The following is a 23,392-nucleotide window of genomic DNA, read 5'->3' as shown; positions in this document are numbered from 1 at the left end:
CTGTCCTCGGGAGCCATTCATGTGACCTCAGTACTAATGCTTGGGCCTCCCCCTCCAAAACGCGGCGGGGATCGAAAACGTCCTGCACGTGGGAGATCCTTCCTTTGTTGGCATATCTTGGCCTCGAACCCGCATTTGGGAGCGGGGTGGGGGTGGGGGGGCGCTAGAGCCCTTAGGCCCATGTTTCTTGCCCAGACGGCGCTTTCTCAAGTTCGAAACCAGGACCCGGTTCTCCAGACCGCGCGGGTGCGGTCCCGATGGCACCTTCGGCGCGGACGCCCAGCGCGGGCGGGAGAGGGCAGGGCTGGCGAGCTGAGGACCGAGCCCCGCGGGGCCGACGACGCGCCCACCCCCCGCCCGGGCGCAGCCGCGCCGAGCGCCGGTCCCCACCGCGTCCCCACCGCGTCCCGCGCTCCCGCAGGAGCCGGCGAGCGCCCCCCCCCCAGCGCGGGACCGGCCCCGGGATCCCAGCCCGCGGCGCGCGCCCCTGACCCGGCCCCGCCCCCGGCGGCCGCGAGTGGCGGGCGGGGCGGCGGGCGAGAGGCGCGCGGGGCCGTGCGGCGCCGCCTCCCCTGGTGCCGGGGGAGGGACGGAGCGCTCGGGCGGGAGAGCCGGAGAGCCCGACCGACCGGCCGCCGCCGCGCTGCATGCAACCGGTGGGAGGCCGGGCCGGCCGCGGCTGGGGCTCGCGCCGGGGCTCGGCGGCTCCCTGACGGCGAGCGCGGACGGCCCGGAGGCGGCGGCTCGGGGCTGGCAGGCGGAGGGTCGTCTCCGCGCCCGCCTGCCCGGCGCGGTCCGAGGATGCGGGGGGGCGATGCCCGGGGCCAGGGACGCGCTCTGTCACCAGGCGCTGCAGCTGCTGGCCGAGCTCTGCGCCCGTGGGGCCCTGGAGCACGACAGCTGCCAGGATTTCATCTACCACCTGCGGGACCGCGCCCGACCCCGGCTCCGCGACCCAGGTGCGTGCCGCCGCCGCCGCCGCCGCCGGAGGGCCCTGGGCCGGGACTTGGGGCCGCTCCGGGGCCTGAGGCAGGAGAGCGACGCGGACTCGGCGGGGCGGGGGGGCGCGGGGCTAGAGACGGGGACCGGGACGCGGCGGCCGTGGCCTGATGCCGGACCCGGGCGGGGACCGAGGCCGAGCCCGGGGGGGGGGGGGGGTGTGGAGGGACCACGCCCGCCACCTGCGCTCGGTCTCGGGGCTCCGCGCTGCACTTCCCGGGCTCTGCGCTCCGGGCGAGGGGAGGCCGCGGCCGCTCCGGCGGCGCTGGGAAGGGGGACGAGGCCGGAGGAAACTCTGGGAAGTTGGGAGTTGGGGACGGCCCGGCTGCGGCTGAATCCGCCGGGGCGCTCCTCACCCCCGCCCCCGGGCGCCGGTCCCTGCTCGGTCTGCGCTGGGCAGGGCGGGGCGGGGCTGGCGCTGGGCCGGCGGCGCGGAGCTCCGGGTCCCGGCAGCCGGGCCTGAACCCGGTCCCCGCGGGCCGCCTGCGTGGAGGCGGCCTGGGCCTGGGCGCCCGACTCGCCGCCGCCGCCGCCGCCGGGCGCTCCCGGGTCGGTGGGCTCGCGGGGCGCGGGGCGCGGGGCGCGGCGGGGGCACCGCAGGCCTCCCTCGTCAAAGTTGCACAGCTCCTAACTTTGGAAAGTTCGTGTATTTTGGCATTTGACCAATTAAGGTTGGAGGAAGGAGTTCTGGTGGAGCCATTTGCTTTCCCTAAGGGCCCTGGGTCTCCCACGTCTCACCCACTACTGGTTCCTGGAAGACACACTGCTTCCAAATGTCCACTTGAGATTCTTCTTACCTGGAGAAATCATTTTCTCGAATATTCTCTCTATATATATAGTCTTCTGTTAAAGATGAGGTGAGAAAATGGCCTTCACCCCTGATATTCCAGTGTATAAATATTGGAAATGAACCATTGCCTCGCAAATTATCCAGTACAAATTTACCTATTTTAAGACCATCCATTATATTATATATATAAATAATATATGACATTTATATATTCTATATATATAATATAAAAGTCTACTTTCACAAAGGATAAGTTAGGGAATTATTTGATTTGTAGAGAGATATATATGGAGCCTGACTTAAATAGCATTTCCTTGATAGTATCTTCAAAATGGGCCTGTGTGGTGAAGAAAAATCATCTGCTCAAAGTTTATATCAGATTTTCCCTATTTGAAATCTATTTCTCTACTGAAAAAGAAAGATTGTTTCCCATTGCCTGTGGTTACATTAATTAAATTTATCGGATGATCACTAATGTCCTATTTCAAAGTACAGAATTAAGTCAAGAAATACTGTTGATCCCCAATGATCTCCCTGGAGGTTCAGTGCTCAGCCTTTGTGTGGCTCATTGCTGGCTGTGATATGCTGCACAGACCACAGATAGAAATAAGATCTCCTTGTCTCATGAACTGGGAGTCCGGGATGATGTCCTAAGTGGGGAACGTTTTCTCTTTAAGCTTCAGGAACGAGAAAATTATTTGGCATGCTTCACCCCAAGCAAGTGTTAGTGTTGAAATGTCCCACTTTCTTGCCCATGACTGTGCCACAAGTTTCCATTGTTTTCTCACATAAGTAAATAGCGCCTTTGTCTTTATAAGAGAAGATGGATGAGGCCTCTTGATGAGTCTCCTGTTTAATAGTCGACTTCTTTTTGTATGATTTTATGCCCCTGCTTCCTTTAATACATGGGCTGGATTCCACATTCTGGGGCTTTACTCAACCCTTGCACTGGACTGCCAGAGTCACAGAAAAAAAAAAACTCCATGCAAGAAACAAATCATTCCTTGGCTGAGAGCCACAGTTAAGAGTATGCCTTGCTATTCTTTGAGTTCCTAAGAACACTATTGCGCTTTCTGAACAAGTGGTTTTTAGGTAGCCCGTGTCCTTCTGGCTCTTTGGATTGGGTTAGAAGTAGCCTGCTCGTGAGATAGGAGTGGGGCACTGTGAGCTAGAGTGAGAGGAACTAAGGCTGAAGCTCACAGAGTGCATCCTCTCTTCTAGGGCACTTCAGCTCAGGCCAGAATCTCTCTTCATTTCCCCCCTTCCTCTCCTTGCCTTCATTAACTCTTACATTAGATGCATTTATCTCCATCCCTCTGATGCTGTTTGATTGTCTGGACCAAGAGTGGCTTTCATTTCAGGCCCTAAAAGCTGAGTAACTGGAGTAGCTGTATTGTACAACACTGTATGTGCATGGTGCCCTTGCTGTTGTCTTGTGGGGAACCAGAATGAGCTTACACAGCAGCCCTGGGACGTGGGTCCCTGAGCGAGTTCTCTCTGTAAGTGGATGACTTCCTTTCCTGTGAAGGAAGTTGCCCTGGGCGCCATGGACCAGCCTTTTCTGTCTGTTGCCCATCCATGGCTACTCATTGGTAGTTAAGTTTTCTCAAGCTCAACTAAGGAACTTTGGTTTCAAAAGAAGAAAACAGACATGATTCCCTGTGGGCAGCAGAAGGACACTGTATCCGGGATGTTTGTTCAGTTTTTCAGAGGCGGGCTACGCCCAGGTCACAGACCAGTGGGCCATCTAAAAGGATTATTCTCTGCCTAGGTAGCTGCGGTGCTCTGATGTGGAAGTACAGCACCTAGTCTTACCTGACCTGGTGTTAAGAGAGGATTTGATGAAAGAGCAATTTTTAAAAGCAAAGCTGTGTCACAAGTGGAACTGGAACGCCTCACCCAGCCTTTCATCTGTACCAACTATGGAAAGTAAAGTGCTGATCTTGAAGCTGAGTGGGGGCACTTTTTTCCATAGACAGCAATTAGCATCCTTCTGTTAAGTATCTTTATGTTGTTTCATACATTGGCAATGTGGGACATAAACTTGCAAACCCCAGAGGATAGCCTTCGTGACGAAGGGAAGAGCAAGTATAGAGACAGGGGCATCCTTGATGTGATTCAAGGAATGGTGAGTTCAAGAGTGGCTGGAGAGAGAAAAAGATTGAGAATGACAAGAAATGTGGTTGAGGGCTGCAGGGTGGGGGGGGAGTGGATTGGGGGGAGGGGAGATCATGCAGGCCCTTGTAACCAGTAGGAGGACTTTGGATTTTATTCTGAAGGAGAAGGAAGGGGTTGAGAAGTGGCAACAGCACTCTAGCTGCTTGCTGAGAAAATGCTGTTGAAGATCAAGAGTGAAGACTGAGAAATGTAGCAGGAGGCTATTGTAGTCATCCAGACAGAGGGGAGAGTGACTTGGCCAACATCATCATAATGGAGGTGGCCAGAAGTGACTGGGTTGTGTACACGTCTGAAGGTAACAGTGCTAGGATTTGTTGATGGAATGGATGTGAGGGGTGAGATAAGTGGAGTTAAAGACTCCAAGGTTTTTGACCCAAGTAATTCTATTTACTGCAGAGGGGAGGACTTTAGGAGGAGCAGAGTCAGAGTGGGGAAGGAAATGAGGTTTCCGTTTTAATTTTAAAAATATTTTCTTTTGGGTATCCCTGGGTGGCCCAGTGGTTTAGCACCTGCATTTGGCCCAGGGCGTGATCCTGAGTTCCTGGGTTTGAGTCCCACGTCGGGCTCCCTGCATGGAGCCTGCTTATCCCTCTGCCTGTGTCTCTGCTTCTCTCTCTCTCTCTCTCTCTCTCTCTCAATTTCTGTCTCTCATGAATAAATAACTAAAGTCTTAAAAAATATATATTTTCATTCCTAGTGTGTGATGTCTCTTATTAGTTCAGCAGTCCACCTAAAATGTGAATGTATTCTTTAATATCATCAACTGTTCTATGCTCACATTTTGTAACTGGAGACTTCACATTCACTCCTCAAGAGGGCCAGTTGATTGTAGGGCAACATTTATTGTTAAATGGTTTTTCCTGGTGTAGAATGAAGAGAGAGCTCCATTGAACTTCCACTTATAGACCTTGGTTGCACTTATTTGCAAGTGAAAACAATGTTGTTGTTGTTTTTTCCTTTGGCTGTAAGGGGGTAGAGATTTCAACTATTCTGAACCTGCTGTTTTCACATCTGGAAAAGAAAGGAGGATCAGATCATATATCTCTGGATTTTCAGCACATTTTATTATTTTCCTTGTTAAGTTTTTTCTTTTGTAGGACACCAACCACATCAGTGCCAGGAGTTTTAGGTAGGTCATTTCATTTAATCCTCATGATGTCTTCTAAGATATTGCTGCTCCAAGCGGACCTGTGGACCAGCAGCATCAGCAACAAACATCTGGGAGCTTATTAGAAATGCAGACTCTCAGACTCCACCTAGACCTACTGCATTTGAATCTATGTGTTAACAGGATACTCAGGTGATTTGGAGGCACATTAAAATTTGAGAAGCATGGCTAAGAGAGGTTGGTATGTATGAATAAACTGAAGCTCAGAGCTAAGCACCAAGGCCATGGATCCCATTTTGAAAAGGTTGAATCTAAGTCAAAGTAGTTTCTTAGGGAAACACATCACATTGTACTAAGAATCTGAAAGTTTTCATCGATGAAAATTTCCTAGGTATTTTTCTTTTTCCTGGTGTAGAATGAAGAGAGAGTATTATATATTTTGTCTACTTAGTTCTTCTGTAAAGGATTCAGTATCTTACTGTAGATTAAATTCTGTGCAGTTATGGAAGTTCAGCTTAATTTTTAGGTTATACATTCTTTTTGTTTAGGATATTGGGTTTACATTGGCATTGCAGCTTTGTATTTCAAGAGATTTTTCTTCATTTTCTGGTCAAGGTGTGAAGCAGAGTCTTACAGCTCATCATTAATGACTCTTCTTTTCAAGTGGACATTAACCCTCCTAAGGAAAAGCTTTTTCTAAGCAAATGGTTTTCAACTTTGGCTGCACATTGAAAACATTTATTAGGGAGCTCTAACAAAAATAAAACAAACAAAAAGCTACCAATGACTGAGCTTTTCTCTAGAAAAAATCTTTTTTTTAAAAAAAGATTTTATTTATTTATTCATGAGAGACACAGAGAGAGAGGCAGAGACACAGGTAGAGGGAGAAGCAGGCTCCCCGCCGTGCGCCTGATGTGGGACTCCATCCCTGGATCCCAGGACCACGACCCTAGCCAAAGGCAGTTGCTCAACCCCTGAGCTACCCAGGTGCCCCTCTCTAGACAAATTCATTCAGAATCTCTGGGGGTGGGGCCTGGTATCAGTATATTTTTTAAGTTCTTTAATTGATTCTAAAGTGTAGCCAAGTGGAGGACAACTGTCAAGACCATCAAGCAAAGGATGAAACCACCTGAACTTCTCAGCTCAGCTCATATTTCTTTCCTGAAAAATTAGGAAAGATGTATCAAAAGTCAGGGGCCTTGTAACAGTTACTACACATATCTACTGATTCTTAACTCTCTTTTGATAATATTACCTCAAATTTTTATTTTGAGGGTTCTATAAAAATATAATGAGAATCCATTATGTTCACGTAACTTGAGGAAAAAAAAAAAAGAAGAAAATTTTGTCCGAATAGTATTTCATTAAAGGGCTAGAATGTGGAACCTTCACAAATGTCATGTTATACTGAATTAGAATGTAATCATTTATTAGGAGATATACATATAAAATAATAATTAAATATAGTTTCTAAGGAAAAATCTTCTAAATAATCATCAAGACTAAATATAAGTCTTAAAACTTTCAAAGATAGTCAAAAGACAGGTAACCTTAAAACATTGGATTTTTTTAATAGGTGTTGGTATTATGCACAATGGGATTAATTTTTAAAAATTAATGTTAATTGCAATCAGGAAATAGACTTCTAAGGAATGAGTGGCATATTGGATGCACAATATGTGAAGATAATTTGCATTTACTTCAGTGACATTTTAGGGCTTCTTCATAAATATTTTATTTAAACAAGTGTGTTTTCATCTCTGTGGGATTCTTCTACATGGACCAGTGAGTGGTTTAGTCATGAGGTAATTATCAAGAGGGAGAAACAAAAGCAAACTGTGGTAAAGGCATCACAGGCAGCCCTGTGGCCAGCTGCCTCTTTCAGAATAAACAATCAAAAGCACAAACTTTTTGATGTGGGCTAACCTCTCAAGGAAGAATTAAGCTGACACCTAAGGGAAATCACCTAAAATTTCCTATTATGTACAGAGCATAGGCATTGCTTTCACTGTGCAAAACATATCCGCACTTTTGTGTTTGTTTGTGCACATGTGTTTTCCTACATGATTGGCCTGAAAAAATTCATAATCTTTTCTTATCTGAGTTATTTGAAGGAACCGACAAGTTTACATGCTGACATGTATAGAGAAAGGGGAGGAGCTTAGTGAGAGGCATAGGTAGGGGAGCAATCTCACTTTTAAAAGGATAGGTATGGAGTATGCTTTTCTACTTTCTAAATGAAATCACAATTTAAGCCACAATGTGCATCCTGACTTTTTCTTTTAAGTCTTTTATTGGGTTAGTTCTAGAAAGGGCTTAAAACCAAAGCAAACCCTTAATGTCTAGGTCTTCCAGATCTCATTGAAATATTCATGTGTCTTTGTGCATTTATTTTATCATACAAAAACTTATATATCAACATTGATGGAACTGCACCTGAAGGGGAAAAAAACCTCACCCAGGAAATCAAGATGACAACGTGGAATAAAGCAACAGCTTAAAGTCAGAATCTGATTGTGCTCTTACTAGCTTTATGACTTAGAGCAAAATATTTAACTCTTCAGTTTATTCATCTGTAAAATGGGAGTGGAAGGCTGCTGTAGCACAGTGCTCAGACTAAGTGCTCCAGAGATTTTGGTGGCAGTGGTGTCTTCTGTCCTCGTTCCCTCTCAGCCATGATTCATGGGCATGCATATGTTTTACCCATTTATAATCACTCAGAGACAAAAGGTTTCCATTCTGCCTTTTTTGTATGCTTAGCGTTTTATCACTGCTCATTAGCTGTATGTTCCTAGGCAATCTCCATGTCTTAGTTTCCTCATCAGTAAAATGGACTGCCAGTATTCAGATAAAATATAGGATGCCCTGTTCAATTTGAATTTCAGATGAACAGTGGATAATATTGCATGGGACAGATGTATACTGAATATCTGTTATTTATATGAAATTCAGATTGAACTATGTACCTTATATTTTTATCTGCTAAATCTAGAAACCCTATTTTAGTACCTATCTCACAATGTATGTGAAATCTTACCACAGGGACACCCGGATGGCCCAGTGAGCTAAGTGTCTGAATCTTGATCTCAGCTCAGGTCTGGATCTCAGGGTTGTAAGTTCAAACCCTGCGTTGGGATCCATGCTGGAGCCTACTTAAAAAAAAAAAAAAAAAAAAAAAGGAAAAATAAATACAGACTTACCATAGTACCTGGCACATGGTAAATGCTCAATAAATACTAACCATTATCATGATTATTATATTTTTTCTGTGATGAAAGTCATTGTGCAATTTTTACAATGACTATATATATATATATATATATATATATATATATATATTCCAAAGAGTAAGTGAATCTTTTTCACTTAACCATGCTTTTGGCATTTCTACCTTCTGATTTTTTTGTTACCTAAAAATACTATTTTGTGTCTATAGTATCCTACTCCCTTTTGGGAAAATATCTTCCCTTCCCTTTCCCCTTTCCCTTTTCCATTTCTCTCTCCTTCCTTCCTTCCTCCCTTCCTCCCTTCCTCCCTTCCTCCCTTCCTCCCTCCCTCCCTTCCTTCCTTCCTTCCTTCCTTCCTTCCTTCCTTCCTTCCTTCCTTCCTTCATTTCTCTCTCCTTCCTTCCTTCCTTCATTTCTCTCTCCTTCCTTCCTCCCTTCCTCCCTTCCTCCCTTCCTTCCTTCCTTCCTTCCTTCCTTCCTTCCTTCCTTCCTTCCTTCCTTCTTCAGTTAGTGAAAAGGAAACTATATTGAGGTCCCAGGGCTCTGGGGCTTTGTCAGGAGGCTGCCTTGCCAACAAAAGAAGAGCTAGTGGAGGGGCCTTATTTGACCTTCTTGGGGTGCAGGTAGTTGATGTGCCTGCACTTTTTATGGCTGCTGATAGTGCAGGGGTAGACGTGAACATAATACTTAAGGCCGATCATCTTGTTGCAGTTGTATTTCTGGACCAGCTAATGGAGGAAAGGTTCAATGATGCCATCCTGCAGGCCAAGCGCCCAAGTGCAGGGCGGACTCTGGATATTGTAGTCCCAGAGTGCAGCCATCCTCCAGCTGTTTGTCCACAGAAGTCAGATGATGCTGGTCAGGTGGGATGCCCTCCTTGTCTTGGATTTTGGCTTTGATCTCAGTGGTGTTACTGGGCTCAACCTCAGGTTTGATGGTCTTGCCCGTCAGGGTCTCCACAAAGATCTGTACCTCTACATCTGCCATAAGACCATAGCCACCAATCCGCTCGGCCGCCTCCTTGAAAAGGAAGAGGTGGAAAATTTCTTAATGATAAATTATCAACAATGGGTTCCAATTACTTTCCTGTAGATTGTCAACCTTACAAATAAAAGTTGCCTGATATTTTACCAGCAAAAGATGGGTTTATTCAGGAATAAAAGAGAATTGACATCTGGGACAAACAAGCTGTGGCAAAACCACAGAAGTCTGGAGAACAAAGGGATACTTTTTGAAGTAACCAAAAGACCAAAAGACCATAGGAGTAAACTGGGTTCCAAGTGCGATGGCTTCTCATTGGCTGAGCCATTGAGTGGGTGGGGCGATAGGAAAGCATGTTTTCCTGGGCTGGGATAGTAAAGTACCTCAAGCAAGGTGAAGTCCATTTCTTCCTGTTGGGTCTGCTATTGATTAGGAGTGGTGGGGTGATAGGGCGTAGGAGCACCCCTTCCCAAACCTCCTGACTCCATTTTTAATTTTCCACATTTTAAAGTTCCCTATTATTAATTTTCACAAGATTGAGCCAACTATCCCTGCTATGAATCAACCAGTAAATCCACTAGCATTAGGTGGTAATGATGTGTACAAAAACTTGCTAATTTAACAGGTTTTAAGTAACTACCTGGTTGTGGTTTCAATTTGTATTTTTTTATTGGCAGTGGTGGAATTGAATATTTTTAATATTTTAAGCCTGTTTATATGTCTTCTTTTTTTTTTTTTTAAAGATTTTGTTTATTTATTCATGAGAGATACCGAGAGAGAGGCAGAGACATAGGCAGAGGGAGAAGCAGGCTCCACACATGGAGCCTGATGCAGGACTCAATCCTGGGACCCCAGGATCGTGACGTGAGCCAAAGGTATCTGCTCAACTGCTGAGCCACCCAGGCGTCCCCCTACTTCTATTTCTTATGTGAATTTTCTGTGTTTAGTGTCCATCATGTGGCAGCTTATTTTTTTGAGAATCTTAATGGTTTTATTACTAATTTGCATTAGTTAGAATATAAATATTCTGACAGATTAGCTCACAGAAGGATTAGTTCACAGTTCAGTGAATGAGCTCTCATTGTCTGACTACAATCAATCATTAACTAGACTGCCTTTTAAAATTTTAAGGGTGCATCAACAAGTAGGGATTCATTGTAATACTCTTTTTTGGGGGGAGGACTTAAGCTTTAATTGAACAATGTTGAGAATTTAGTGTTTTTACTTTCTGCCCATAATGGCAAAGAAAAAAATTGACACATTATAACATTCTTTCCAGTGCAAAGTGTTGCCTTTATTTATGTATGTGAAATATGAAAAGAAATTGTAATATAACTTGAATCTCTCTTTCTCTATGTTCTTTTTCCCTTTATCCAACTCCTCCTTCCTTCACAGCACTTATGAAGCCTTACTTACTCTAGCCACACTGACCAGATCATTCTTTTCTAATTATAATTAAATTAAATTAAGAAGACATTGGAATGCCTCATAATTGCCAGGTACTAGGTTAGGCATCGTAATTCAGAGATCCATTAGACATGGTTGCTGCCCCTATGGAATTGAGATAAAAGAATAATTGCAATTAATAAAATGAAGACAGAAAAGGAGATGTATATGAGACGCCATGCATTAAAAGAAGAGAGAAGTAATTAGCTGGCTTGCGTGGATCTGCGAGGATTCCTAGAGAAGTTGATTCTGGGTCAGAGTACTTTGCCTGCAATGTATCAGTGGGAAGGACATTCCAGGAATTTTAAAGATCCTATCACAAGAGAGGATGAATCTTTGGTAGTAATAGTAAGCAGAGTATGTATTGAGACTGTTAAGGGATGAGTCTGTTCTAGTAAACATCTGTCAGTTAGTGGAAGTCTTGTATGCCATTGTCAAAGTCCCACAGAAGACTTGAGCTAGAGCACTCTGATCCAGAAATCTTGAAAGAACCACAGTTTACTGTGATGAGTCCAAACAACCCATTCTCAGCAAAGTACTCCAGGAGATTTCAGGATAAGAGAAGTTCTGCGGGTGCACATCTCAAGTCTTTCTGGTTCCTCATGGGAAACAAGCTCAAGTTGGTGGTGGTGATGCTCTTCCTGTCCAAGGGTAAGGTCCTGACAGATTAGAATCACTTAATGGGAGATCACCTATTTTAAATCCCCAATTATGTCACCCTGAAACTCAGGTATAATTACCTCACATAATTGCCTTAACAAGTTAGTCATCTGGTTCAAACATCTGGGCTGCAGATATAATTTCAGATTATGCCAACAGTGACATCTTGCTTCCTCACTTGTTTATTTAATAATGAAAAAACAACGTGTTCAGTTGCATTGCAACCACTCAGCTCGTGGATATGCACAGTCTGTTTTTTCTGATGTTATAGGGCCCAGGAGGAGGTAAAAGCATGGCATGCCTGCCTAGTGCCTACCAAGCTATGCTGTGGAAATGGTTCTTTATTGTGCATACAGGGGCTTCCAAGTAGTGGGAACAATATGTTAAAATAATTCAATTGAATGCCTTAGATGGGTCATATACTCTCCGCTTCTCTTATCCTCCTGTTCCCTGCCCTACACGAATGAACGTTAGTCATCACATTTATGGTATATGCCTGGCTACTGAAGACATTTCAGTTTGCATCAGCTATGGCACTGCAGACCCATTGAAGAGTTCTAAGCTGAAAATTAAGGTGAACAGATTTATCTTCTTATTCTGTCACTCTGCAGACAGGATGAAGGTTGATTGGAGAGCTCATGATTGGAGAAGCCATTTACTAACTCATCAAATGATTATTGAGCATCTCCTAAGTGCAGGGTTCTGTTGTAGGTAGGGTACATATCTAGATAAGTATTGTACATATAGCAGGGAACCAAACCAAGCAAAAAGCTTGCCTTTGTGGAACTTACATGTGGCTGAGAGGAAAAATGATAATACATAAATAAATTAATTAATTACATAGTAGTGTTAGATGGTAATAAGTACTAAGGAGAAAAATAAAACATGGAAGAAGAATGGGGGACCAAAATGGCATCACTGAGAAGTTGATGAGTACAGGTCAGAGGAAGATGACGGGAGCGAGGCATGTGTGTATCAGGGGAAGAGCATTCTAGGCAGGGCAGCAGCAAATTTAAAGGTCCTAAAAAAAAAAAAAAAAAAAAAAAATTTAAAGGTCCTGAGGCAGGCACATGCCAGGTATTAGCCAGGAGCAAGGAAGAGAGACATAGCAGGTGAGGTTGGAAAGGGGATGTGAGGGCCCTATAAGCCATTTTAATGAATATGACTTTTAATCAGAGTAAGATGGGAAGTCATTGGAAAGTTTTAAGCAAAGCAGTGATAATATCTGACTTAAGAATAGAAAGGATCACTTCGATTGGACTGTAGAAGAGTAAGGGTAGAGTCAGGGAGAACAGCTATGTGATTATTATAATAATTTATGTGAGAGATAATGGTTGCTTGGACCAGAGTGATGGCAATGGAGATAGTGAGAAGTGGTCAGACTCTAGGTAACCTAGTGGTAGAGTTGACAGGATTTATCAGTGAGTGGATGGGGGGTGTAAAAGAGAAATCAGAATGACTCCCAAAACTTTTGCCTGAGCAAGGGAATAGAGTTGTATGAGAGAGGTAAGTTTGAGGGGAACAATTAAGGGCTCAGTTTTGATGTGTTAAGTTGGAAATGCTTATAGTGAGTCAAATGGGGCACAGATTAGGAAGTTGGATATATGAGCCTGGAGTTACAGAAAGATGGCTGGACTGCAGATATATATGGGAGCATTGTCACATAGAGATGATATTTCAGATGAATCTGGCTGAAATGATCTAGGAAGGTAGAGGAAGGAAGAAGACCAGTATTGAATCCCAGAGCTCTCCCAACACTAAAAGGATAGAGAGAAGTTGAGGAACCAGTGAAAAAAGACTAATAAAGATGGACCAGAAAATCCAAGAGTGTTGACCCGAAAGCCAAGATGAAAAGCCAAGAAAAAGCTATATCAAAGAGGAAGGCATAAAAGTTGTGTCAATGCTACCATTAGGTCAGGTAGAGTAAGCACTGAGTACTGACCACTGCCATTGGTATGTAGGGGTCTTTGGAAGTGATGTTGACAAGCAGTTTTGGTAAGAGGCAGGGACAAGAGCCTCATTAGGGTGGCTATAAGAAGAATTGGCTGGCAAAAGTGGGAGAGTAAGTATAGACTATTTCAAGTTTTTCTGCAGATGGCAAGTATCTATCTGATGTGAGGGAAGTGAGATCAAGGGTTTTTTTTTTTTTTTCTTTGTTTAAAATTGTTAAGAGAGAACATCACTAATGTGATGGGAATGATCTGGTGGAGAACAAAACTATATGATGTAGGACAAAGGGGGAGAATTGTTGGAGCAATATTCTTGAATGGGTATTAGGATATCCTTCCTAGATGCTCAAGAAACAAGGGTAGTCTGTAGATACATTTAGGAGCATCAACATAGAGATGGTATTTAAAGCTAAGAAACTAGATGTGCTTAGCAAGCAATGAATGAAAATTAAAAAAAAAAAAAAGAAGTCATCACACAATTAGTGAGAGGTTAGGAAGATGAAAAGGACCACCAAAAGACTGAAAAGGATCAGCAAGTAGAGTGGGAGAAAACAGAATTACCATGTGACCCAGTAATTCTAATACTGGATATTTACCCAAAGAAAACAAAACCACTTAGTTCAAAAAGATATATGCACATCTATATTTATTGGTATTATTTGCAATAGTCAAGGTATAGAAGCAACCCAAGTATCCATGCATAGATGAATGGATAAAGATATGGTACACACACACACACACATACACACTGAAATATCACTTAACCATAAAGAAGAATGACATCTTGCCATTTTCAACAACATGGATGGATCTAGAGGGCATACATAATGCGAAGTGAAATAAGTCAGACAAATACCATTTCATTCATATGTGGAATTTAAGAAACAAAACAAACAAGCAAACAAAGAAAAAGGAAGCGAAAACAAAGTCTTAAATATAGAGAACAAACTGATAGTTACCAGAGTAGAAATGGGTAGGGGGATAGGTAAAATAGGTAGAGGATCAAGAGGACATTTATTGTGATGAGCATTGATAATGTATAGAGTTGTTGAATCATTATATTGTACACCTGAAACTAATATAATAGTGCATATTAATCATACTTCAATTGAAAAAGGGAAAAAAATGATGTAAGGGATTCAATTGCCTGGGTGATATACTTGAGTAGGTGGGTTTTCCAAAGGATTTAAAGTGATATGCACCACCACAGGCATGGGTACTTTTCCCACACATGCACTTGTGTTTGTGCAGGCAAGGAGTTGTGTTTAAGAAGGGTTGTACTTATGTATGATGATGAGAGAGTGGCAAGAGTTGAGGGTGTAGAGTGAAGGGGTTGAGATCAACTCTGAAATCTCATCAGAGGTAAAGAGGGGAAAGTGGACAGGTGGAGGTAGTGAAAAGTTTATAGGACTAGAGTGTTGTAGGTCCCCTGGTGTAGGTCAATTATGGGGAATGCAGTGAAGAGGAAGGGCTGCAGTTGTTGGTATAATCAAGTCTGGGGTATGATAGTGGAGTGAGGCCCTCAGGTAGGGAGAAGGACAGGTTACTGAACAAGACAGGAACAAGAACAGAAAGAGCATGGTTTTGGAAGTATTGAATTAATCACAGGTTAAGACAAAAGTAGTGTTGGAGAGAGTGACAAGAAGCCAGGAATGGTGGGGGAGTGGAGAAGTGACCTGAGGAATATAGATATCTGTGATGAGGATGGGCAGTTGTGGGATAGTGGTGCAGTTAGGCAACATGAGATTCAAAGCTTGGGGATTTTAGAGAAAACACCAGAAATAGTAGACTGTTAGTATTTATCTAGGCTGAAATGTTGAAGGAATGTTTTAAGGCAATGGAGTTAGGGAAGACGGGATTGATATAAAACATATTTAAGGGGTAAAAATAATCAGTATGTTGATACTAAGTAGAAGGATCCTAGTTCTCTGATTTTTGGCATAAGTGCCTGGGAGGATGGTCACATGATTTATTAGGTTTATGACAAAAAGTTGAGCATGTTTTATGGGAAAAAATAAGATTTTTTTAAAGATTGTATTTATTTATTCATGAGAGACACACACAGAAAGAGAGAGAGAGAGAGGCAGAGACACAGGCAGAAGGAGAAGCAGGCTCCATGCAGGGAGCCTGATGTGGGACTCGATCTTTGGTCTCCAGGATCAGGCCCTGGGCTGAAGGTGGCGCTAAACCGCTGAGCCACCCGGGCTGCCCCAAAATAAGATTTTAAACGCATTAAGTTTGAGAATGTCTAGGAGATCTGATGCAGACAGTTGACTGGGAGACCACAGGGAAGATATACCAAAAATCATGGTTGAATGCTAAGGCTCCTTCCAGCTGGAAGGGTTTGGGGAAGCGATTCTCAGTTCTGGCTATGCATCAGAATCAATTGGGGGAACTTTTGAAGTCATAACTGCATCGTTCCCTAACTAAATCAGAATCTTTAGGAATGATGCCTAGAGTATGCCTACATATGAGTCTGGTGTGCATCCGGGGTTGCACATGACATGCATTTATGGCCTTTATGGATTTAAATGATTTCTCACAGCCCCATTGTCAAAATAAATGCTTCAACCATCTGTATAAAACTGTTATAATATAATAGGCAAGGAAATCCAAGCATGAAAATGCTTTTACTATCTATCATTGATCCTTCTTTTTTTTTTTTTTTCAAACCACAGTGGGAGTTAACCTCAAATTATTAGACAGCTGCTGTTGGCACAACTAATAATACATTCTATAGAAAATTTAGCTGTAGGATGTAACTATAGCATTCTGGCACTGACTAAAATCATGGTCTTCTTTATTGCTAGACATGTAATATGATTATCATTTATTTTTAATTTAGGATAACCACACTGTAAATAAGCTCTGTAAAAACTCTAACTAGGCTGAGCTTAGAGACTAACAGGGTTGCTTGATTCCTGTAGTCTATCACTTGTTTCTGCTTATATGTTCATTTCCTATCAGAAGAAACTGGGAAACAAAGAAGGGCATATATGAAGATGAATGCGGGGCCACATTCGAACCACTTTTAACACTTTACATTGAAAATCTCAGGTCAAACATATTTTATTTTGGGACAAGTTAGTTCAGAAGGAATGAGAAGACTGTTGTTTGCTGTTCTTTAATCTGTTCTACTGTACTTTAGATTTCATGTCACTGTAATATACTGAATTTATAGGTCATCTTTCTTCTGGGGCTTTTAAAGTACTTTGTGTGTATCACTTTAATTTTGAGGTAGCTAAAATTCATCATGTTATGGAATCTATTTCAGAGAGAGTCTACAAAGAGAACTAGAAAATCCCCCAAAGTGTTTCTTTTTTTCCTTCCACATGCTATTGGGAGAAGCATCCATTGATTCGAACTCCACGCTGCTTCTGAGGCCATTTATATGTGGATTACTGTAGGCTTCTCTGGAGGCAATCTAATCCCTGTAGGTTCAGTTTGAGAGGATCTACTCTTTAGGCCAATAAAGATTACAATCACAGCTCTTTCCCATTACCTTGATTTCTTTATCTTTTATTTTTTATATTGTCTTACATATCAATGTCTTAATCACAGCTGTCTTCCTAGGGCCTCTGTACGTTAGAAATGGAAAGTTGAATTGGACAGATTCACAAGACAAGGGCCCGTATAGCATATGTCTTTATAGTAAAAGGGGATGTTTTAGGGCTTGCAGTCACAGTACTAAAGACAGTCATCAGATTTGATCCAGGGAATGGACAGAAGTGGGTGTTAAATAGTGGCCTTAATAATGCAACTTAGAACATGGGGAAATGTCAGAGGAGGATCAGAGTTGAATGTACACTCCCTGATTTTTTAAGTGTTCAGGAAATGGCTTCATTGAAAATATTAAGATAACAAGTGTAAAATATCTGTGGAGTTTTAAAAAATAATTATTTTGAGAGAAAGAGAGAGAGCAGGGGGAAGGGAAGGGTTAGAGGCAAAAGGAGAGAGAGAATCTCAAGCAGACTCCTGCTGAAGATGGAACCAGATGTGGAGCTGGATCTCACATCTGACATCATGACCTGAGCCAAAATGAAGAGTTGGACGCTTAACTGACTGAGCCACCCAGGCACCCCTCTGTGGATTTTATATCATCTTTATCTGCTTTTTTTCTAAGACTTCATGCTAATCAAACTAACATTCCTATAATAAACACACTGAATATGACATAAACGTCATCACAATGTATTTTAGCTTGGTACTAGTGCTATAAACAATGCAGACTTACCAGTCATTAATTTTTAATGAATGAAGTAGGATTCAAATATATTGAACTAAGTTTGTTCAAACTTCAGAAGTTAGAAACATCAGAATTATCATGGGAGACTTCACTAATAATGACATATTAATAGATAAAAGAAGTGGATAGAAATGATGTTGCTAAAAGTTTGATTTATATGAAATACCAATGGAATTTTCTTCTTACCAAGGGAGAAATAATGTTCACAGAACATTAAAAAAATGGGTCAGTACCATAAAAGAGAAACATTAATTCCAAAAGACCAAATTTTATGAGCCATGGTTATAGACCATAATGCAATAAAACTATCAATAAGTGAATAACAAGTAATAACAACACCAGAACCCTAGACACTTGAAAATTGAACTCTTTCAGAGATCTCTTTAATTAAAAACTCAGATATAGAATCAAAAGTTATAGACATTGAAAATACTATGGAAGTGAAAGCACATATGTTAAAAACTGTAAAGTGAAGCCAAAGCTATATTTAGGTGACAATTCATAACTTTCATTAGTTGAATACATAGAGTTATAGGAAAGGAATATATATAGCATTAAATTTACAAACCTAGAAATGGAAAAATAAACCAAAAGCATGAAGTAGCAAAGCATTAGTAAGACCAAAAGAATGTATTAATCAATTAGAAAGTGAAGAATAAAAAACACAGGGGATCCCTGGGTGGCGCAGCGGTTTGGCGCCTGCCTTTGGCCCAGGGCGCGATCCTGGAGACCCGGGATCGAATCCCACGTCAGGCTCTCGGTGCATGGAGCCTGCTTCTCCCTCTGCCTGTGTCTCTGCCTCTCTCTCTCTCTCTGTGTGACTGTCATAAATAAAAAAAAAAAAAAAAAAAGAATAAAAAACACAAACAAAAGCAGTATTAAAAAACAAAACTGTGTTTTTTGAAATATACATAAATATTTTGCTATTCTGACCAAGAAAAAAAAATGTGAAAACACAAAACGAAAGGAATGAGAAGGATTTAAAAGCAGATATAGAAGAGGTTAAATGAAAATGCCATATATGCCAGTGATGTAGAAGTTGTAAACGTCTCAGAGTAGGTATAGAAATATTTAGAAGAAACTAAAAGGTGGTCAAAGAACTATTCCCCCTAAAAAAGTATAGGCCCAGATATGTGTATAAGTCAAATCTATCGAAATGTCAAATAATGCATCATCCTCTTCTCTTCTGTTGGAACCCAATAGTCATTGCAAATTTGTTTTAAATTCTCATTGCAAAACAATATTTTACATGAGCACAAAAATTAAATAAAGGTCACTACCACTTTCACTGTCCAGAAAGAGTCATTGTTATTTCTTTTTACTAGAAATTGGATTGCTAGATCTAGGCTTATGCACTTTATTTATTTATTTTTTATAGCCACAGGTTAAAATTTTATTATATGTAACTGGAAAGGTATTGCTAAGGAACAGCTGTATGTCCATGTTATAATTTAAATAAGTGAAAATATCAGTGAGGGTGACAAAACATGAGAAACACTTAAATCTGGGAAATGAATAAGGAGTAGTGGAAGGGGAAGTGGGTGGGGGGTTGGGGTGACTGGGTGATGGGCACTGAGGGGGGCACTTGGTGGGATGAGCACTGGGTGTTATGCTATATGTTGGCAAATTGAACTCCAATTAAAATAATTAAAAAAAAAATGCTACCGCCTGGGTGGCTGGGCGGTTGGGCGTCTGCCATTGGCTCAGGAAGAGATCCCAGGATTGAGTCCCACATCAGGCTCCCACAGGGAGCCTACTTCTCCCTCTGCCTAGGTAGAAGCCTCTCTCTCTGTATCTCTTATGAATAAATAAATAAAATCTTAAAAAAAAAAAAAAAACGCTACCACAATTGAACTTAAGGTTTGAGGGTTTTTTAACTTTTGAATGTAATGTATATTATATTTGTAATAAAAATACATTGTATCTTTTTATTAATGAGTTAAATATATTTATAAAAAGCGCTGTGCATTGTAGTGGAAGGAGCACTATATGGAAGTCTAAAGTGTTGGTTCTAGGTTCTGCTCTGAAACCATCCAGCTCTATAATCTCAGACTTACAAGTTACTGTAGCATTCCTGATTCCTTTTTTTTTTTTTAAGTTTTATTTAAATTAAAAAAAAAATTGGGCAGCCCCAGTGGCTCAGAGGTTTAGCGTCACCTTCAGCCCAGGGTGTGATCCTGGAGACCCTGCATGGAACCTGCTTCTCCCTCTGCCTGTGTCTCTGCCTCTCTCTCTCAATCTGTGTGTATAAATAAATAAATAAAATCTTTAAAAAATAATAAATAAATTTTTAAAAAATTATTTAAATTCAATTAATTAACATATAATGTATTATTGGTTTCTGAGGTAGAGGTCAGTGATTCATCAGTCTTATATGTCACCCAGTGCTCATCACATAATGTGCCCTCCTTAATGCCCATCACCCAGTAATCCCATCCCCTTACCCTCCTCCCCTCCAATGACCCCCAATTTTTTCCTATGATAAATAGTCTCTCATGGTTTGTCTCTCTTTCTGATTTCATCTCGTTTTATTTTTTTCTTCTCTTCCCCTATGATCCTCTGTTTTGTTCTTAAATTCCACATATGAGTGAGATCCTATGATAATGGTCTTTCTCTGATTGACTTATTTCACTTAGCATAATACCCTCCAGTTCCATCCACATTGTTGCAGGCTTATGCACTTTAAATATTTAATAAAAAAAACTATCAAGTTGTCCTCTGGAAAGATTTTATTAAAAAAACTATCAAGTTGTCTTACTTTTAAAACTATTTCAAGCTTAGAAAAGATATAGAAAGCATCCTAATTTCACTTTATGAGGCTGATATCAAATATAACAAATAAGAAAAAAGATCTTTATTCACATAAAAAATCAAGCACATAAATGCCCAAGCTCTATGTTAAATAATAGTAAAATAAAGATAGCTTTGTATTAAAAGCATGGTATATTGTAGGGGCACTTGGGTGGCTCAGTTAAGCGCTTGACTCTTGATCTCAGCTCAAACCATGTTCTCGGGGTCATGGAATTCAGCACCAGGTTGAGCTTCGCACTGAGTGTGTAGCCTGCTTAGGATTCTCTCTCTCCCCCTGCCCTATCAACTAGCCCTTGCTCTTTCTTAAATAAAAAAAAAAAAAAAAAAAAAGAAGGAGAAGGAGAAAGAAGGAGAAGGAGAAGAAGAAGAATGATATAGTATAATCAGTGGAATTTTCTACTGGGTGTTTACTTTGATAATATGAGAAACCTATCCCTGCATGAATAGGATTTATTGTAAATACATATGCATACATATATATGCATATATATAATTGTTTTAAGTTTTGATCCTGTTTATACAAAATAACTAACATAAACTTCTCCCATTTTTTCCAATTAATCTTCATCCATTCCCTCATTAAAAAAAAAATAATAACTTTAGGGGCACCTGGGTAGCTCAGTGGTTGGGCATCTGCCTTTGGCTAAGGTTGTGATCCCGGGCTCCTGGCATTGAGTCCTGCATCAGGCTCCCCACAGGAAGCCTGCTTCTCCCTCTGCCTATGTCTCTGCCTCTCTCTCTCTCTATGTCTCTCATGAATAAATAAATAAAAACTTAAAAAAAAAATAGCTTTATTGAGGCATGTTTTTTTTTTTTTTTGTATAAAACCGTATCTTCTTTATTTTGCATACTTTAATCTCAGAACAAAATAAACAAACACCACAATACACATCCAAACCCCTTGTCAAATGTCATGAGGGCTAGGGCTTAAGGCCCTTCTGTCCTGCCTCTAACAAAGACAGGAGGAGAAAAAAAAAAAATCCACTAGACATCAGCAGAGGGAACCAGGTGAACCGGGGCCACTCAGGGCTGCTGGGGAGCCATGGGGACACTATACAGAGGGCACAAGATCTGCAAGGAGAAATTAATCGACTTCTTCCATGCGAGAGGCATCCTCATCACCCTCAAGTGGAGGGATCTCATCAGGAACAGCAGCACTGGGTTCCTCCGCTGCCACTTCATCTTCATCGATGCCCAGGCCTAGCTTTATCATGCGGTAAATGCGGTTGGAGTGAGTCTGGGGATCCTCCAGTGAGAAGCCGGAGGAGAGTAGAGCTGTTTCAAACAGTAGCACCACCAGGTCCTTGACAGCCTTGTCGTTCTTATCTGTATTGAGGCATGTTTTTACATATTCTGTAATTCAGCCACTTTTAAAAAGTATGCAATTTGGTGACTATTTAGTAAATTTATTTATTTATTTATTTATTTATTTATTTATTTATTTAATTTAATTTAGTAAATTTATGAAGTTGTGTAAGCATTACCATAAGTTTGGAACATTTCCGTTTCCCTCATGCCCATTCACTGTTACTTGGTTCCAGAAGGCCTCTAATCTACTTTCTGTCTCTAGATTTGCCTTTTCTAGACATTTCATTGAAATGGAATCCTACATAGGTGATCTCTTTTGTGACTGAAATCTTTTATTTCCATGCTGTTTTTGAGGTCCAATCACGTTGTATAATGTGCCATTAGCTCTTTATTTTTTATTACTGATTAATATTTCATTACATGGATATTCCACACTTTATTTATCCATTCACTGGTTCGTGGGTGTTTGGGCTGTTTACAGTTTGGGGCTATACTAAGAACATTTATGTGCTAGTTTTTGTATGGAGGTATGTTTTGAGGAACTGCCAAACAATTTTCAAAATGGCTGCAGTAATTTAATTTGCATCAGTAGTGCTTGTGGGCTCCCATTTCTCCACTTCGTCATTTCTTGTTATCTCTCTTTTTTGTTATAGCCATTCTAGTGGGTATGAAATGGTGTCTTATTCATAATACATAAGTTTTTGGAGAAACAAATAAACACAATCATGTCAGATGATGCCAAAAAAGCATCTGATAAAATTCAATATTATTCTTGATAATACCTTAGGAAACAAAAAAGCTGCCATCTTAATGTTAAGAATGATGATGGTGACAATGATAATGTTAAAAATTTCAACTATTAATAATAATAATACCAATGAGACATAGTAGTACTTGATGCCAGATATTGTTCTAAGCTTTTTATGTAGTACCTCATTTAACACAGCCACCTTGAGATAGGTTGTAATGCGATCCCCATTTTACAGAGGAGGAAGCCAGAGTGTCAAGTAAGTGATTTGTCTGCCTCCGCACAGCCAGTAAGTAAGTCATGGAGCTGGAATTTGAATGCAGAGTCTACCCTGTTAATCCTTAGGCTGTAATGTGGAGAATCTCATTTTATCTAGGCCCTCAGTGCTGCTCAGTAGTTCTTACTTGTTATCTGGTCTCTTCCTTGCCCTTCTCTCCTTCCTCTACTCTCAACTTCCACTTCTCAGAGAAAATAAAGACTATGCAAAAACAAACAAACCAATCTAATAGAACAGAAATAGAATAACATGCCATTATTGTATTTGGTAAATGTGGCATTTCAAATTAGTGGGGGAGGAAATGGATTATTCAGTAAGTGGTGCTGGGAAAAGTACTCTATTTCTGCTCCATTCCCCAAATTTATTTTAAATTTTACAAAAAGTGGGACGCCTGGGTGGCTCAGCACTTGAGCATCTGCCTTTGGCTCAGGTTGTGATCCCGGAGTCCCGAGATCAAGTCCCACATTGGGCTCCCTGCATGGAGCTTGCTTTTTCCTCTGCCTGTGTCTCTGCCTCTCTCTCTCTCTCTCTCTGTGTGTGTGTCTCTCAAGAATAAATAAATAAAATCTTAAAAAAAGAAAAAAAAGGAAAAACCTGGATCTTAATTTAAAATAAACAAATTTTACAAAAAGTAAAATCATTAAAATTCTAAAGGAAATTATAA

General features: G+C 41.4%; 1 protein-coding gene and 1 pseudogene across 2 annotated transcripts in view; one reads left to right on the top strand and one right to left on the bottom strand.

The window, feature by feature from the left end:
- The first annotated feature begins 746 nt into the window (after window positions 1–746).
- The window catches only part of SYT9 (synaptotagmin 9), a 192,228-nt gene continuing 169,582 nt past the window's right edge, over window positions 747–23,392 (top strand). The window contains exon 1 of one of the 2 annotated variants that reach the window (XR_012015607.1): window positions 747–959. Coding sequence is in view for 1 of the 2 variants with exons in the window: in XM_072794223.1 (XP_072650324.1) it covers window positions 815–959 (145 nt within the window). In the remaining variant the exon portion in view is untranslated. The remainder of the gene's footprint in view (window positions 960–23,392) is intronic. The other variant, XM_072794223.1, reaches the window with a different exon arrangement.
- The window catches only part of LOC140614582 (ubiquitin-ribosomal protein eL40 fusion protein-like), a 48,445-nt pseudogene continuing 33,954 nt past the window's right edge, over window positions 8,902–23,392 (bottom strand).

This window comes from Canis lupus, chromosome 23, assembly GCF_048164855.1.
Source record: "Canis lupus baileyi chromosome 23, mCanLup2.hap1, whole genome shotgun sequence".
In the NCBI taxonomy this organism is placed as follows: domain Eukaryota; kingdom Metazoa; phylum Chordata; class Mammalia; order Carnivora; family Canidae; genus Canis; species Canis lupus.
This window is presented reverse-complemented; position numbering and strand designations above follow the sequence as displayed.